The 15,562-nt window shown below is 52.6% G+C and overlaps 2 protein-coding genes across 7 annotated transcripts in view; both read right to left on the reverse strand.

Moving 5' to 3' along the window:
• Nucleotides 1–7,099, reverse strand: part of GPR39 (G protein-coupled receptor 39) — a 264,976-nt gene extending 257,877 nt beyond the window's left edge. Inside the window, exon 1 of one of the 3 annotated variants that reach the window (XM_077273432.1) lies at nucleotides 705–7,098. In XM_077273432.1, coding sequence (XP_077129547.1) covers nucleotides 705–1,554 — 850 coding nt within the window. In that variant the 5' untranslated portion in view covers nucleotides 1,555–7,098. Of the gene's footprint in view, nucleotides 1–704 lie in introns of all 3 variants that reach the window. The other 2 variants (XM_077273433.1, XM_077273431.1) reach the window with 2 other exon arrangements.
• A 2,628-nt stretch (nucleotides 7,100–9,727) lies between these two features.
• The window catches only part of SLC35F5 (solute carrier family 35 member F5), a 335,251-nt gene continuing 329,416 nt past the window's right edge, over nucleotides 9,728–15,562 (reverse strand). For all 4 annotated transcript variants that reach the window (XM_077273436.1, XM_077273435.1, XM_077273437.1 and 1 more), the window contains one exon: nucleotides 9,728–11,024. The gene's annotated coding sequence lies outside the window, so the exon portion shown is untranslated. The remainder of the gene's footprint in view (nucleotides 11,025–15,562) is intronic.

The following is a 15,562-nucleotide window of genomic DNA, read 5'->3' on the forward strand; positions in this document are numbered from 1 at the left end:
GATCTAGGGGATAGCCAGTGGTGGAGGACTTGTATCTCCTGTGGAATCATCCTGGCTATATGTATATAATATACTACTATATGCAGGGATCTAGGGGATAGCCGGTGGTAGAGGATTTGTATCTCCTGCGGGATAGTCCTGGCTATGTGTATATAATATACTACTATATGCAGGGATCTAGAGGATAGCCGGTGGTAGAGGAGAACTCGTATCTCCTGTGGAATCTTCCTGGCTATGTGTATATAATATACTACTATATGCAGGGATCAGGAGGATAGCCGGTGGTAGAGGAATTGTGTCTCCTGGCTGTGCATATAAAATCACTATTAAGGACAGGAGTCTGGCAGATGACCACAAGCACAGAAGCCTTATCTTTCATCTCCTGTAGGACTGTCATGGCAGTGCATGTAGAATAATAGTCAGTCCACATCTCGGAGGAGCTGCCCCAGGTTTCTGCTTCTTTCATACTGGAATATCTGAATGGAGGGATTGGTCAGTGATGGGTTCACCATGGCTGACACTTGCTTGTTCAGATTAGTCATCACTAGTCAGTGTAGTGACAGGATTAGAATTATCTCTAACACCAGTATCTGAAGTTAAACTGACCAGTAAGAACCAGTATGTACCAGGATAAGTGCAGATTCCCCATCTCCGTTGTCCCCATTTCACCACCCAGCACACGCAGTTTACAGGGATGTTCTTACCTAAGAAGACAATAGTCTGCTTTCGAGCAGATCTGGCCTCAGAGCTGCTACTTTTGGTCATTTCGTTGGCCACATCTGCTCCTGGCTGACGCTTCACGGTGATTGTTCCTTTCTTTGCCACCATCAAAACAAGCATCATGTTCCGACACATGAAAGCCACCGAGGCCAGCACCACGATGTAAACGGCAAACGCAGTGAAGATACTGGCCTGAAACGCAGTCCACTTGGAATGGAGGTTAGTGCACAGGGTGAAGTTGCCACTCCAATGAGAAGGTGTGGAAGTATTGCAATGTGAGCGACGGCCAGACATAGGGCTCAGAGGATATTCTGCACCCATGGCGAAAATCAAGGGCAGTGCCACACAAACAGATGTCAGCCAAGCAAAACAAATCATCAGCTTCACGATCCGTGTGCCAGAAAGAGCCTTGAAGCGGAAGGGATAGCAGATGGCCATGTATCGCTCAAAACTGAGAGTGGCCACATGGAAAATGGTGGCATAGCTGCAGGCCTCGAACAGGAAGCAATACACTTTACAGGTGATGTTTCCATATGTAGAGGAAAAGGGAAACCAAATGACGGAGAACAACTCCACAGGCATTCCCAGCAGAATGACCAGCAGGTCGGAGCAGGCCAAGCTAATCATGTGGTCCGTCACCCCCTTCTGGAGGTAGCCCTTGTCTCGCAGAACTTTAGTGGTCTGGATTGTAACACTGTTCCCCACAATCCCAGCCAGGAGGATAATCCCATAGATTACAGTCAGCGAGACTTTCACTACCAGCCGGACTTCAAAGTCTGGAATGTGGGAATGGTCAATCAAATGCCCACAGGATTCCTCTTCGGCCATGATCATTTCTTTGGTCTTGAAGCATGGGTGGAAGGCGCCCAACAATCCGAGCAGGTCAGATGTGGCCCACAGTTGTCAGTGTGACTTGTTCTGCACACAGGCGTCTCCAGCAGTCGCTCAGCGTTATACATTAACTATGGGAGGGGAGTATGAGAAGTGATTGAGACACTGGGCCCTGAGAGAGGAGGCCGGCGGCACATCCCCAGGAAATCAAAGTCCTTCTCTTACACGCTGAACTGCCCACACTACCCAACAATGGCTTCTAGTCTTGTGCAGGCGAGATGCTGCAGCAGGGAAGACTGACATTGTGCATAAACCCATTTATACTAAGAAACGGCCAATATTCTCGCAGCCATGAGTTTAATAAAACATCTCAGACATAAAAGCAGCAGCTCAAGGAGAAGATGCAAGATTTCCAGGCAGCGTGCTGGGGGTTAGATTGAGTTACTGGAATTGTGTCATATTTCTTCTCTATGTGACCCTTGAAGGAATCTCCAGGTTACAGGATGCCTGGGGACTCGTTCCTCTGGTGTACACAGATGACTGCTGTCTAATGACTAAATCCATTGTAAGCGCTGACACTTTCATCACCGGAGGACCGTGCGGTGTGAAGTACGCGGCTGGCGACTCCAGACGTGGACAGCTGACTGCTCACAGCCCCGTCACTCCTGATATTCACTAATTTAGCCACATTTAGCTCTTACTCACAAGGAGGAAATAATCTACAGACATATGTATATACCACATGCACGAGCATGCGCACATCTCGTAGAGTCGGTGTGCCAGACCGGGTCCATCAGCCATGAAAGCAGTCTGTGGCCAATAGACCGGGAGCCATGTGAACTGCGTCCTACCTGCCAGCTTCTCTGGCGATATCAGAAGTGCGTGACCCCAAAACTATGCGAGTAGCCAGGCCGACTAATAAAAAGAGGAGCTGCGAAAACTGTAGAGGCGCTTCTCAAGTCTCCTGTCCATGGCCACAGATTACGGACGACGCAGATAAACTGGCTTCTGCTAATCGATTCCCACCAACGCCAATATCTGCCAAAGTGCTCACCTGTACCGGCACACGCCCATGAGCATGTACACTCCACACACCTGCCCACTAACACACCATGCACACCTGCATATTGACACAGCTGCTGCACACAGCACGACCACTGCACACACACCGCCGCAAAGACCTGCACGGCACACACACACCGCCGCAAAGACCTGCACGGCACACACACACCGCATCAAAGACCTGTACGGCACACACCCCGCAGCAAAGACCTGCACGGCATACACACACCGCCGCAAAGACCTGTACGGCACACACACACCGCCGCAAAGACCTGTACGGCACACACACCGCCGCAAAGACCTGCACGGCACACACACCGCCGCAAAGACATGCACGGCACACACACACTGCAGCAAAGACCTGCACGGCACACACACACTGCAGCAAAGACCTGTACGGCACACACACCGCAGCAAAGACCTGCACAGCACAAATACCGTAGAAAAGACCTGTACGGCACACACACCGCCACAAAGACCTGTACGGCACACAAACACTGCAGCAAAGGCATGTACGGCACACACACCGCCGCAAAGACCTGCACGGCACACACACACTGCAGCAAAGACCTGTACGGCACACACATCGCCGCAAAGACCTGCACAGCACACACACCGCAGCAAAGACCTGCACGGCATACACACACCGCCACAAAGACCTGTACACACACAAACACACTTCCGCAAAGACCTGTACGGCACATACACCGCCGCAAAGACCTGCACAGCACACACACCGCAGCAAAGACCTGCACGGCATACACACACTGCCGCAAAGACATGCACGGCACACACACACTGCAGCAAAGACCTGCACGGCACACACACACTGCAGCAAAGACCTGTACGGCACACACACCGCAGCAAAGACCTGCACGGCACAAATACCGTAGAAAAGACCTGCACGGCATACACACACCGCCGCAAAGACCTGTACGCACACACACACCGCCACAAAGACCTGTACGGCACACACACACTGCAGCAAAGGCATGTACGGCACACACACCGCCGCAAAGACCTGCACGGCATACACACACCGCCACAAAGACCTGTACGCACACAAACACACTTCCGCAAAGACCTGTACGGCACATACACCGCCGCAAAGACCTGCACAGCATACACACCGCAGCAAAGACCTGCACGGCATACACACACCGCCGCAAAGACCTGTACGGCGCACACACACCGCCGTAAAGACCTGCACGGCACACACAAACCGCAGCAAAGACCTCTACGGCACACACAAACCGCAGCAAAGACCTGTACGGAACACATAAACCGCAGCAAAGACCTGCACAGCACACATGCACCGCAGCAAAGACCTGTACGGCACACACACACACCACCGCAAAAACCTGCACAGCACAAACACCACAGCAAAGACCTGCACAGCATACACACACCGCCACAAAGACCTGCATGGCACACACACACCGCAGCAAAGACCTGTACGGCACACACACACCGCAGCAAAGACCTGTACGGCACACACACACCGCCGCAAAGACCTGCACGGCATACACACCGCCGCAAAGACATGCACGGCACACACACACTGCAGCAAAGACCTGCACGGCACACACACACTGCAGTAAAGACCTGTACGGCACACACACCGCAGCAAAGACCTGCACAGCACAAATACCGTAGAAAAGACCTGCACGGCATACACACACCGCCGCAAAGACCTGTACGCACACACACACCGCCAAAAGACCTGTACGGCACACACACACTGCAGCAAAGGCATGTACGGCACACACACCGCCGCAAAGACCTGCACGGCATACACACACCGCCACAAAGACCTGTACGCACACACCGCCGCAAAGACCTGTACAGCACATACACCGCCGCAAAGACCTGCACAGCACACACACCGCAGCAAAGACCTGCATGGCATACACACACCGCCGCAAAGACCTGTACGGCGCACACACACCGCCGTAAAGACCTGCACGGCACACACAAACCGCAGCAAAGACCTCTACGGCACACACAAACCGCAGCAAAGACCTGTACGGAACACATAAACTGCAGCAAAGACCTGCACAGCACACATGCACCGCAGCAAAGACCTCTACGGCACACACACACACACACCACCGCAAAAACCTGCAGAGCACAAACACCACAGCAAAGACCTGCACAGCATACACACACCGCCACAAAGACCTGCATGGCACACACACACCACAGCAAAGACCTGTACGGCACACACACACCGCCGCAAAGACCTGCACAGCACAAACACCGCAGCAAAGACCTGTACGGCATACACACACCGCCGCAAAGACCTGTACGGCACACACACACCGCCGCAAAGACCTGTACGGCACACACACCGCCGCAAAGACCTGTACGGCACACACACCGCCGCAAAGACCTGCACAGCACACACAACGCAGCAAAGACCTGCACGGCATACACACACCGCCGCAAAGACCTGTACGGCACACACACCGCCGCAAAGACCTGCACAGCACACACACCGCAGCAAAGACCTGCACGGCATACACACACCGCCGCAAAGACCTGTACGGCACACACACATCGCCGCAAAGACCTGTATGGCACACACACATCACCGCAAAGACCTGTACGGCACACACACATCACCGCAAAGACCTGTACGGCACACACACACACACCGCAGCAAAGACCTGTACGGCACACAAACACTGCCGCAAAGACCTGAACGGCACACATAAACAGCAGCAAAGACCTGCACAGCACACACACACCACAGCAAAGAACTGTACGGCACACACACACCGCCGCAAAGACCTGCACGGCACACACACACCGCAGCAAAGACCTGTATGGCACACACACACCGCCGCAAACACCTGCACGGCACACATAAACCGCAGCAAAGACCTGTACGGCACACATACACTGCAGCAAAGACCTGTACGGCACACACAAACTGCAGCAAAGACCTGCACAGCACACACACACCGCTGCAAAGACCTGTACGGCACACACAAACCGCAGCAAAGACCTGTACGGCACACACACACCACAGCAAAGACCTGTACGGCACACACACACCGCAGCAAAGACCTGCAGGGCACACACAAACCGCAGCACAGACCTGCACAGCACACACACAACGCAGCAAAGACCTGTACGGTACACACACCGCCGCAAACACCTGCACGGCACACATAAACCGCAGCAAAGACCTGCACGGCACACACACCCCACAGCAAAGACCTGCACGGCACACACACCGCAGCAAAGACCTGAACTGCACACACAAAGTGCAGCAAAGACCTGCACAGCACACACCACAGCAAAGACCTCTACGGCACACACACACCACAGCAAAGACCTCCACGGCACACACACACCGCAGCAAAGACCTGCACTGCACACACAAACTGCAGCAATGACCTGAACTGCACACACACACCCCAGAAAACACCTGCATGGCACACACACACTGCAGCAAAGACCTGCACAGCGCACACACCGCAGCAAAGACCTGCACGGCACACACACACTGCAGCAAAGACCTAAACTGCACACAAACAGCAGCAAAGATCTGCACGGCACACACACACCGCAGCAAAGACCTGCACGGCACACAAACAGCAGCAAAGATCTGCACGGAACACACACACCACAGGAAAGCCCGGCACAGCACACACACCACAGCAAAGACCTGAACTGCACACACACCGCAGCAAAGACCTGAACTGCACACACAAAATGCAGCAAATACCTGCACGGCACACACACACCGCAGCAAAGACCTGCATAACACACAAACTGCAGCAAAGACATGCACAGCACACACAAACTGCAGCAAAGACCTGCACAGCACACAGACAGCAGCAAAGACCTGCACAGCACACACAAACTGCAGCAAAGACCTGCACGGCACACACAAACTGCAGCAAAGACCTGCACGGCACACACAAACTGCAGCAAAGACCTGCACAGCACACAGACCGCAGCAAAGACCTGCACAGCACACACAAACTGCAGCAAAGACCTGCACAGCACACACAAACTGCAGCAAAGACCTGCACAGCACACACATACCGCAGCAAAGACCTGCACAGCACACACAAACCGCAGCAAACCGATTCCAGAAACTGGTGCTTAATTCTCTTTTTACTAAAACAATAGATTGCAGGCAGCAAGGTGACCTCAGGCCACCGCTGAAAACGTTTCAGCCGCCTGCTGACAGTCTCCACGGGTGAAGCTGCACAGCTGACAAAGAGGAAAGCCTGCCTGAGTGTGAACACAGGGCAAACACTAGAAAGTATCTGCAATCTACTGGTACATGTCCAGACTGCCCCAACAAGTCAGTCACCCGGCCCACGAACAGCCATACATGTCAGTCAGCCAGACCAGGACCACCCATACACATCAGTCAGCCGGCCCACACCCGCCCATACACATCAGTCAGCCGGCCCACACCCGCCCATACACATCAGTCAGCCGGCCCACACCCGCCCATACACATCAGTCAGCCGGCCCACACCCGCCCATGCACGTCAATCAGCCGGCCCACACCCGCCCATACACATCAGTCAGCCGGCCCACACCCGCCCATACACATCAGTCAGCCGGCCCACACCCGCCCATACACATCAGTCAGCCGGCCCACACCCGCCCATACACATCAGTCAGCCGGCCCACACCCGCCCATGCACGTCAATCAGCTGGCCAATACCGCCCATACACGTCAGTCAGCCGGACCAGGACCACCCATACACATCAGTCAGCCGGCCCACACCCGCCCATACACATCAGTCAGCCGGCCCACACCCGCCCATACACATCAGTCAGCCGGCCCACACCCGCCCATACACATCAGTCAGCCGGCCCACACCTGCTCATACACATCAGTCAGCCGGCCCACACCCGCCCATACACATCAGTCAGCCGGCCCACACCCGCCCATGCACGTCAATCAGCCGGCCCACACCCGCCCATACACATCAGTCAGCCGGCCCACACCCGCCCATACACATCAGTCAGCCGGCCCACACCTGCCCATACACATCAGTCAGCCGGCCCACACCCGCCCATGCACGTCAATCAGCTGGCCAATACCGCCCATACACGTCAGTCAGCCGGACCAGGACCACCCACACACATCAGTCAGCCGGCCCATACACGTCAGTCTGCTGGCCCACACCCACCCATACACATCAGTCAGCCGGCCCACACCCACCCATACACATCAGTCAGCCGGACCAGGACCACCCACACACACATGTCAGCCGGCCCACACCCGCCCATGCACGTCAATCAGCTGGCCAATACCGCCCATACACGTCAGTCAGCCGGACCAGGACCACCCATACACATCAGTCAGCCGGCCCACACCCGCCCATACACATCAGTCAGCCGGCCCACACCCGCCCATACACATCAGTCAGCCGGCCCACACCCGCCCATACACATCAGTCAGCCGGCCCACACCTGCTCATACACATCAGTCAGCCGGCCCACACCCGCCCATACACATCAGTCAGCCGGCCCACACCCGCCCATGCACGTCAATCAGCCGGCCCACACCCGCCCATACACATCAGTCAGCCGGCCCACACCCGCCCATACACATCAGTCAGCCGGCCCACACCTGCCCATACACATCAGTCAGCCGGCCCACACCCGCCCATGCACGTCAATCAGCTGGCCAATACCGCCCATACACGTCAGTCAGCCGGACCAGGACCACCCACACACATCAGTCAGCCGGCCCATACACGTCAGTCTGCTGGCCCACACCCACCCATACACATCAGTCAGCCGGCCCACACCCACCCATACACATCAGTCAGCCGGACCAGGACCACCCACACACATCAGTCAGCCGGCCCACACCCGCCCATGCACGTCAATCAGCCGGCCCACACCCGCCCATACACATCAGTCAGCCGGCCCACACCCGCCCATACACATCAGTCAGCCGGCCCACACCCGCCCATACACATCAGTCAGCCGGCCCACACCCGCCCATACACATCAGTCAGCCGGCCCACACCTGCCCATACACATGTCAGCCGGCCCACACCCGCCCATGCACGTCAATCAGCTGGCCAATACCGCCCATACACGTCAGTCAGCCGGACCAGGACCACCCATACACATCAGTCAGCCGGCCCACACCCGCCCATACACATCAGTCAGCCGGCCCACACCCGCCCATACACATCAGTCAGCCGGCCCACACCCGCCCATACACATCAGTCAGCCGGCCCACACCTGCTCATACACATCAGTCAGCCGGCCCACACCCGCCCATACACATCAGTCAGCCGGCCCACACCCGCCCATGCACGTCAATCAGCCGGCCCACACCCGCCCATACACATCAGTCAGCCGGCCCACACCCGCCCATACACATCAGTCAGCCGGCCCACACCCGCCCATACACATCAGTCAGCCGGCCCACACCCGCCCATACACATCAGTCAGCCGGCCCACACCTGCTCATACACATCAGTCAGCCGGCCCACACCCGCCCATACACATCAGTCAGCCGGCCCACACCCGCCCATGCACGTCAATCAGCCGGCCCACACCCGCCCATACACATCAGTCAGCCGGCCCACACCCGCCCATACACATCAGTCAGCCGGCCCACACCTGCCCATACACATCAGTCAGCCGGCCCACACCCGCCCATGCACGTCAATCAGCTGGCCAATACCGCCCATACACGTCAGTCAGCCGGACCAGGACCACCCACACACATCAGTCAGCCGGCCCATACACGTCAGTCTGCTGGCCCACACCCACCCATACACATCAGTCAGCCGGCCCACACCCACCCATACACATCAGTCAGCCGGACCAGGACCACCCACACACATCAGTCAGCCGGCCCACACCCGCCCATACACATCAGTCAGCCGGCCCACACCCGCCCATACACATCAGTCAGCCGGCCCACACCTGCCCATACACATCAGTCAGCCGGCCCACACCCGCCCATACACATCAGTCAGCCGGCCCACACCTGCCCATACACATCAGTCAGCCGGCCCACACCTGCCCATACACATCAGTCAGCCGGCCCACACCTGCCCATACACATCAGTCAGCCGGCCCACACCCGCCCATACACATCAGTCAGCTGGCCCACACCCGCCCATACACATCAGTCAGCCGGCCCACACCTGCCCATACACATCAGTCAGCCGGCCCACACCTGCCCATACACATCAGTCAGCCGGCCCACACCTGCCCATACACATCAGTCAGCCGGCCCACACCCGCCCATACACATCAGTCAGCTGGCCCACACCTGCCCATACACATCAGTCAGCCGGCCCACACCTGCCCATACACATCAGTCAGCCGGCCCACACCCGCCCATACACATCAGTCAGCTGGCCCACACCTGCCCATACACATCAGTCAGCCGGCCCACACCTGCCCATACACATCAGTCAGCTGGCCAATACCGCCCATACACGTCAGTCAGCCGGACCAGGACCACCCACACACATCAGTCAGCCGGCCCATACACATCAGTCAGCTGGCCAATACCGCCCATACACGTCAGTCAGCCGGACCAGGACCACCCACACACATCAGTCAGCCGGCCCATACACGTCAGTCTGCTGGCCCACAGCCACTCCTACATGTCCATTGGCTGCTCCAGGAAAGATATACATCTTGGTACCGTGTTAGCCAGTAGATAGAAAAGTTAGCCATTAAAAGGTATCAACCACTGAGGACTCTCAATTTTAAATATTTTTCATATCCAAATATCGGTGAAATGAAAACCATTTATTTAGACAGGTTCGAGGTCACGCAGGACCTCTTCATCAGGACAAACCCCGGGAGGTGTCAAACCTGTCTAAATGAATGTTTTAATGTCACCAATATTTGGATATCAGCAGCACATGAGTGATACCTCCGTCTTCTTTCTGTATCTGTGGTCGTCCTCCTGACCGGTATCTGCGCAGCAGCTGTTAGATGCCCGTTATGTGCTGGCATTCAGCACCCTAAGGTGAGTATCTCCCCTTTTCCTGACACCCCATTGTCATCGGATAAGATGACATTGCTCTTTCTCTTTCACAGTCTCTTCCTTCCGTAATTTACATGATATTTGCAGCCACTAGAAAACCCCCAGAGGCTCGGCAGGACCTATCCACAGAGGGTCGCCACATGTACCCGTCCCAGTAATAACCACTGATGCTCTTGCCCACTTTTATGTCCCAACTAGTAGATTTACACTTTGATTTCATCTTAAAAGGCTGAATGGAGACAAAATCCAATTCTCTTCACAAGAAGATACACAAGCCACTGACAGATTATCCAGGAGGGTCCATGCGTCACATGTTAAAGCTACCCACAGCCGCAAGGGCAGGAGACACAGGAAGAGGAAGTCCCATGTAAACGGCACCAACGGAAACTCACATGGAAACCTAAACAAGAGAAAAGAGTAAGCAGACATGACATCAGCATATAACGTCCACTACGTCATCATCAAGAACGTCACAATCTTCCCGAGAGACAGAAACACACAGAAGGGTACGGAAATTTACCGAAGATTATGTGTGGGAGGCATCAGGAGAATAGGGCAGAGATGTATGGAGAGGACAGGTTATATACTGGAGATTATGTGTGGGAGGTATCAGGAGATTAGGGCAGAGATGTATGGAGAGGACAGGTTATATACTGGAGATTATGTGTGTGGAGGTATCAGGAGATTAGGACAGAGATGTATGGAGAGGACAGGTTATATACTGGAGATTATGTGTGTGGAGGTAACAGGAGATTAGGACAGAGATGTATGGAGAGGACAGGTTATATACTGGAGATTATGTGTGTGGAGGTATCAGGAGATTAGGGCAGAGATGTATGGAGAGGACAGGTTATATACTGGAGATTATGTGTGGAGGTATCAGGAGATTAGGGCAGAGATGTATGGAGAGGACAGGTTATATACAGGAGATTATGTGTGGGGAGGTATCAGGACATTAGAGCAGAGATGTATGGAGAGGACAGGTTATATACTGGAGATTGTGTGGGGAGGTATCAGGAGATTAGGGCAGAGATGTATGGAGAGGACAGATTATATACTGGAGATTATGTATGGGGATGTATCAGGAGATTAGGGCAGAGATGTATGGAGAGGACAGGTTATAAACTGGAGATTGTGTGGGGAGGTATCAGGAGATTAGAGCAGAGATGTATGGAGAGGACAGGCTATATACTGGAGATTATGTGTGGGGAGGTATTAGGAGATTAGGGCAGAGATGTATGGAGACGACAGGTTATATACTGAAGATTATGTGGGGAGGTATCAGGAGATTAGGGCAGAGATGTATGGAGAGGACAGGTTATATACTGGAAATTATGTGTGGAGGTATCAGGAGATTAGGACAGAGATGTATGGAGAGGACAGGTTATATACTGGAGATTGTGTGTGGAGGTATCAGGAGATTAGAGCAGAGATGTAAGGAGAGGACAGGTTATATACTGGAGATTATGTGTGGGGAGATATCAGGAGATTAGGGCAGAGATGTATGGAGAGGACAGGTTATATACTGGAGATTGTGTGGGAGGTATCTGGAGATTAGGGCAGAGATGTATGGAGAGTACAGGTTATATACTGGAGATTATGTAGGAGGTATCAGGAGATTAGAGCAGAGATGTATGGAGAGGACAGGTTATATACTGGAGATTATGTGTGTGGAGGTATCAAGACATTAGAGCAGAGATGTATGGAGAGTACAGGTTATACTGGAGATTATGTGTGGGGAAGTATCAGGAGATTACGGCAGAGATGTATGGAGAGGACAGATTATATACTGGAGATTGTGTGGAGGTATCAGGAGATTAGGGCAGAGATGTATGGAGAGGACAGGTTATATACTGGAGATTATGTGGGGAGGTATCAGGAGATTAGGACAGAGCTGAATGGAGAGGACAGGTTATGTAATGGAGTATATGTGGGGAGGTATCACGAGATTAGGGCAGAGATGTATAGGGAGGACAGGTTATATACTGGGAATTGTGTGGGAGGTATCAGGAGATTAGGGCAGAGATGTATGGAGAGGACAGGTTATATACTGGGGATTATGTGTGGGGAGGTATCAGGAGATTAGGGCAGAGATGTATGGAGAGGACAGGTTATATACTGGGGATTATGTGTGGGGAGGTATCAGGAGATTAGAGCAGAGATGTATGGAGAGGACAGGTTATATAATGGGGATTATGTGTGGGGAGGTATCAGAAGATTAGAGCAGAGCTGTAAGGAGAGGACAGGTTATATACTGGAGATTATGTGGGGAGGTATCGGGAGATTAGGGCAAAGATGTATGTAGAGGACAGGTTTTATACTGGAGATTATGTGTGGGAGATATCAGGAGATTAGGGCAGATATACACTCACCGGCCACTTTATTAGGTACACCATGCTAGTAACAGGTTGGACCCCCTTTTGCCTTCAGAACTGCCTCAATTCTTCGTGGCATAGATTCAACAAGGTGCTGGAAGCATTCCTCAGAGATTTTGGTCCATATTGACATGATGGCATCACACAGTTGCCGCAGATTTGTCGGCTGCACATCCCAAAGATGCTCCATACAAGGCAGGATGGATCCATGCTTTCATGTTGTTTACGCCAAATTCTGACCCTACCATCCGAATGTCGCAGCAGAAATCGAGACTCATCAGACCAAGCAACGTTTTTCCAATCTTCTACTGTCCAATTTCGATGAGCTTGTACAAATTGTAGCCTCAGTTTCCTGTTCTTAGCTGAAAGGAGTGGTACCCGGTGTGGTCTTCTGCTGCTGTAGCCCATCTGCCTCAAAGTTCGACGCACTGTGCGTTCAGAGATGCTCTTAGGCCTACCTTGGTTGTAACGGGTGGCGATTTGAGTCACTGTTGCCTTTCTATCAGCTCGAACCAGTCTGCCCATTCTCCTCTGACCTCTGGCATCAACAAGGCATTTCCGCCCACAGAACTGCCGCTCACTGGATTTTTTTTCTTTTTCGGACCATTCTCTGTAAACCCTAGAGATGGTTGTGCGTGAAAATCCCAGTAGATCAGCAGTTTCTGAAATACTCAGACCAGCCCTTCTGGCACCAACAACCATGCCTTGTTCAAAGGCACTCAAATCACCTTTCTTCCCCATACTGATGCTCGGTTTGAACTGCAGGAGATTGTCTTGACCATGTCTACATGCCTAAATGCACTGAGTTGCCGCCATGTGATTGGCTGATTAGAAATTAAGTGTTAACAAGAAGTTGGACAGGTGTACCTAATAAAGTGGCCGGTGAGTGTATATGGAGAGGACAGGTTATATACTGGAGATTATGCATGGTGGTATCAGGAGATTAGGACAGGGATGTAAGGAGAGGACAGATTATATACTGGGAATTATGTGTGGGAGGTATCAGGAGATTAGGGCAGAGATGTATGGAGAGGACAGGTTATATACTGGTGATTATGTATGGGGACGTATCAGGAGATTAGAGCAGAGATGTATGGAGAGGGGAGGTTATATACTGGAGATTATGTGTGGAGGTATCAGGAGATTAGGGCAGAGATGTATGGAGAGGACAGGTTATATACTGGAGATTGTGTGGGAGGTATCAGGAGATTAGGGCAGAAATGTATGGAGAGGACAGGTTATATACTGGTGATTATGTATGGGGACGTATCAGGAGATTAGAGCAGAGATGTATGGAGAGGACAGGTTATATACTGGAGATTATGTGTGGGGAGATATCAGGAGATTAGGGCAGAGATGTATGGAGAGGACAGGTTATATACTGGAGATTATGTGTGGGGAGGTATCAGGAGATTAGGGCAGAGATGTATGGAGAGGACAGGTTATATACTGGAGATTATGTATGGGGAGGTATCAGGAGATTAGGGCAGAGATGTATGGAGAGGACAGGTTATATACTGGAGATTATGTGTGGGGAGGTATCAGGAGATTAGGGCAGAGATGTATGGAGAGGACAGGTTATATACTGGAGATTATGTGTGGGGAGATATCAGGAGATTAGGGCAGAGATGTATGGAGAGGACAGGTTATATACTGGAGATTATGTGTGGGGAGGTATCAGGAGATTAGGGCAGAGATGTATGGAGAGGACAGGTTATATACTGGAGATTATGTGTGGAGGTATCAGGAGATTAGAGCAGAGATGTATGGAGAGGACAGGTTATATACTGGAGATTGTGTGGGAGGTATCTGGAGATTAGGGCAGAGATGTATGGAGAGGACAGGTTATATACTGGAGATGTGTGGGGAGGTATCAGGAGATTAGGACAGAGATGTATGGAGAGGACAGGTTATATACTGGAGATTATGTGTGGGGAGATATCAGGAGATTAGGGCAGAGATGTATGGAGAGGACAGGTTATATACTGGAGATTGTGTGGGAGGTATCTGGAGATTAGGGCAGAGATGTATGGAGAGGACAGGTTATATACTGGAGATGTGTGGGGAGGTATCAGGAGATTAGGACAGAGATGTATGGAGAGGACAGGTTATATACTGGAGATTATGTGTGGGGAGATATCAGGAGATTAGGGCAGAGATGTATGGAGAGGACAGGTTATATACTGGAGATTATGTGTGGGGAGGTATCAGGAGATTAGGACAGAGCTGTATGGAGAGGACAGGTTATGTAATGGAGATTATGTGTGTGGAGGTATCAGGAGATTAGAGCAGAGATGTATGGAGAGTACAGGTTATATACTGGAATTATGTGTGGGGAGGTATCAGGAGATTAGGGCAGAGATGTAAGGAGAGGACAGGTTATATACTGGAATTATGTGTGGGAGGTATCAGGAGATTAGGGCAGAGATGTATGGAGAGGAAAGGTTATATACTGGAGATTATGTGTGGGGAGGTATCAGAAGATTAGAGCAGAGCTGTAAGGAGAGGACAGGTTATATACTGAAGATTATGTGGGGAGGTATTTGGAGATTAGGGCAGAGAC

The sequence above is a fragment of the Ranitomeya variabilis genome, chromosome 7 (assembly GCF_051348905.1).
Source record: "Ranitomeya variabilis isolate aRanVar5 chromosome 7, aRanVar5.hap1, whole genome shotgun sequence".
Taxonomy (NCBI): domain Eukaryota; kingdom Metazoa; phylum Chordata; class Amphibia; order Anura; family Dendrobatidae; genus Ranitomeya; species Ranitomeya variabilis.